We start from the raw sequence: 3,887 nt of genomic DNA on the forward strand, positions 1-3,887 counted from the left end.
AATAATAATAATATATTAATAATAATAATAATAATAATAATAATAATAATAATAATAATAATAATAATAATAATAATAATAATAATAATAATAATAATAATAATAATAATAGTAATAATAATAATAATAATAATAATAATAATAATAGCAGCAATATAGCAATAGCAATAGATCTATTTTCCGTCAAATGATCCCTAGTAGAATGAGCAAAAAACAGAGAGAAAAGAACTTAAGACTTCCGAACTCTTATTCTTGCATTAATTCCAATGAGCCGAATCCAATTTCATTAATCCTTCAAGGTAAGTTCAGATCAATAATTATTATATCATTCAGTCATTAACCGGTAATAGAATCCTCGAAACTAGTGTTCCATATACTACTCAGTCATAGACTGTTAATTATATACCAATGAATCAAGATTCCTTAAGGCGTACTTGTTCAATCGTATAAATTTGTAGATTGGAAGCTCACTTCTCATTACTAATTCCTTCCCATTAAACGAAGGTATTCATTCCTAATTATTTAATCCTGCAAATTATTCAACTGGTCTATTTTTTTCAGTTCAACGAGTATTAAATAATGATTGCAATTTCCGAAAACAACAGTGTTTATTGTTGATTGGTTGATATCTGGTTGTGATTAAATGGTGGAGTCTTTGATTCATTTCACTTCAAGATGTGTCATCTATCTGATGACAATTATTATGTTCGGTATCACAACAGTTACCATCAATCAGAGCATCCTTGCCATCATTTATTTCATCCTTTTCAGCACTTATTGCATCATTTTTCAAGTAATCTCTTCTCTTTTCAATTAATTTGAAGTCATTTACCACAACCTCATTTTTATCCCTTCATTAGCAATATCGCATGTAAGGCTAAATTAACAAGTACTAAGGGATGATCAAAACCTATTAATTGGTGTTATTTGTCAAAATACCGATGTGTTGAGCTAAGAGCTAAAAAGTTGAGATTTGATGAGCCTAAGAGCTAAGAGATTGAGATTTGATGAGCCTAAGAGCTAAGAGGTTGAGATTTGATGAGGCTAAGAGCTAAGAGGTTTTTGATTGGTCCGCTACACTCATGTTACGCTATCCTAATTTCCAGACATCGATGACTTTTTTCCTGCACCGTAGTACTTTTTTCTGGTATATGTTGATCGCATTAACATTAACTCATCTGGTTCTGTTGATCGATCGATATATTGCAAAATATGAAGTTGATAGTAACGACATTCTTCTTGGTCCATTAGCTACCGAGTACCGAGGTAATATTTCACCAAAATCATCTGTTACCTTATCTTAGTAAGAAAAGGTGAATGATCACGGCACACGTGGAAGTTTTGCTGCTTCACTTGGGTTTCGATCAGAGTTCAAAGTAATCCAAAACCAATTATATTTCTTTTAAAAGAGTTATTGAACTGTTTTTATTGGGTGGTTCTTCAATTAGGTTCTTTTCAAAAGCAAATTTTGTGGCCATGTTTAGTCATCACTGAAAGAGAGTTTTGTTGTGTTATTTTTTTCTTTAGTGCTGCCAAATATTGTGGGGCGCTATGTGACCGTTTCCATGTTATTTGTGCTAACCGCTCTGTGCGCTTTCGTAGATCTCACTTCGCTGAACTACAAAGGTATTCCTATCAGAAATTATTCATCAAAGTTTTTATCGATATATGCTAACTTTCTGCTTAATTGCGCAACATCTGAACCACGAACTTTGCGTTTTCTTTCCCAGTTAAATTGCTACCACTTTGTTCTACGTTGATGCGAGATTTTGGACGAATATTACTGATTACTTGTATAAGATTGAGCGATATTTCGTGCGCACTTTCACTTGCATTTTGCGCCATCCACAGAGTAAGTTTGCTAAAGACTTTAAAAACAATGTTTAATTAGTACAAAATATTATGCCGTAGAATTTCATGTCCAAGCCTTTCCTAGGTCACCTTATTTTTGATCTGAAATAACAGGTTCATTCTAGACATATGCTTCATATCACTTGACTTATACCGTTTCATTTACTTCTAGATTCCGTCTTGGTATTTCAATATTCTTTCCAAACGATAAACAGTTGAGATATATCCTTACCCAAAGTTCATTTTCATTGAAATAAACGGAAATTTGATTGTAGGTATCACTCGCTGCCTTACCTATGCTCCTTGTCGCAGTACTACTATTCATTCCACTGCCAGCAAGTATCAAAAGGGTCGCTTGTTTCTTTATTACCTATTATGTGTTAGTTGTTACGATATTTAAGTTGATATTTGATGCATATGAAGGATTCATTCATTATCCGGATTTCTGCAACACTCCTCATTTGACAAAATGGTTGTATTGGATCGGACTGATTTCAGATAATCCCAGACCGGCTCTGGTTTGTCTTTTAAAACGCCACTTCAAATAACTTCAACCATTCCTTACCATAATATTTCCTATGGTGAATGAACGTTTTTTCCAATAATGTTCATAAGCACTCTGTAATGAACTACATTTATTACTCATAAAGAAGGTAATCCTATATTCAGGCTCCGGTAGTTTGTATATGTACTCTTACTGTACGGTCTTCTCTTCAACATATTAAAAAAATGTATACGATGCATTATAAGAAAGTACTACCAATTTTGCCATTTCCGGACGTGGATTGCACTAATGCCGATAAAGGAACCATTTATTTTGTCAAATTTTATGCAAATTTTATCCTGTACAAATTTGGTTATGAGGTAAATAACATCTGAACGCAAGTAAGAAGTAACTAAGACCAATCTTCATAATCCCCGCCGGATCATCTATTTGTTGTGTGCTGGAGATCAGGTAGGAAAAGTTGCGGGGTTGAAAAAAAAGAAAATGGAACTCGAAATCACCTAACTCTCATCAATTCATAGAGAATATTTAGACTCTGAAATTACTTTAATTTACAGAGCATGATAAGCATGTCGATCGGTTAAAGTTAATTACTTCAACTAGCCAATACATTCTTACGGAAGAAAACTAGAATTGGGAGGTTATGGTAAAGAGTAGCTAAGTTCAATACATCAGCAGATTAAATATCTAGCTAATTAGAAAATAATGCCAATGCATTAGAAAAAGTAGAAGTTCATTATAGAGTTGATTATGTTATTTCAGATTTTACTTCTAGAATATTTGAACTTTAGATGTATATGACTCTCGTCCTTCTCTCAGCAGTAGTAGCTTCAAACATTATCTCGCTGTTATCAGTGACGAACTTGGTGATTTGCTTGCTAATGGATCGATGGCGTGTTCGACGTATATTCTTGATTTTTGTCTGCTATCACTTGGTCGTCCTCATCTACTCGTTGCTTGCATACATTGGTCCTATGCCTGGTGAATGTCATTACGGTAAGGATGGACTACATTAATCTGTAAATATTCAGATAAATTAAATTATGCAATCGTGGTATAACTTGGTGAAAGGGCACGACCACTTTCTGATCGCTAGCATCTGATTTTACCTAACATGTTCATTTTCTGTAGTGTTGTGATTGTCGTGGAAGTCGTTTTTATCGAAGATATGCTGTTGGTTGGCACCGATGAATAATTTGTGTGGGAAGCTTCTTTGTTTAGGAATAATTATTCTTAGATGTAATAAAGCAGGTGTCGACGGATAATACAGGTAAAGTCGCTCACTGGGTTTGTAGGTCCTAGCAGGAATATTTTTTGAAAAGAATTCGGAAGCGATATTCGACAAGGGGCAATAACAATGCGACTGGTCAAAAGGTCATTTTCTATAGTGTTGTTGTTGTTGTCATAAAAGTTGCTTTGTCGAACAAGTTGTGTTGTTGATTGACACCGACGAATCAAAGTATTTCTACATGGAGCCACAAACCAGTTCCTGTTCATAGAGTGAGAATGGTTATAATATTCCCATAAAGCA

General features: G+C 33.9%; 2 protein-coding genes across 2 annotated transcripts; one reads left to right on the plus strand and one right to left on the minus strand.

The window, feature by feature from the left end:
- Positions 1-670: 670 nt before the first annotated feature.
- On the minus strand, positions 671-1,248 carry LOAG_13369 (hypothetical protein; the record flags this gene model as incomplete). Its single annotated transcript, XM_003148879.1, has 3 exons — positions 671-851; positions 940-982; positions 1,131-1,248. 3 exons carry the CDS (start codon positions 1,246-1,248, stop codon positions 671-673), a joined length of 342 nt encoding a protein of 113 aa, XP_003148927.1.
- A 1,332-nt stretch (positions 1,249-2,580) lies between these two features.
- LOAG_13371 (hypothetical protein) lies at positions 2,581-3,372 on the plus strand (the record flags this gene model as incomplete). Its single annotated transcript, XM_020448673.1, has 2 exons — positions 2,581-2,715; positions 3,148-3,372. The coding sequence occupies 2 exons, from the start codon at positions 2,581-2,583 to the stop codon at positions 3,370-3,372; spliced, it is 360 nt and encodes a 119-aa protein (XP_020301203.1).
- Between the last annotated feature and the right edge of the window lie 515 nt (positions 3,373-3,887).

This window comes from Loa loa (genome assembly GCF_000183805.2).
Source record: "Loa loa unplaced genomic scaffold supercont3.31, whole genome shotgun sequence".
NCBI lineage: Eukaryota > Metazoa > Nematoda > Chromadorea > Rhabditida > Onchocercidae > Loa > Loa loa.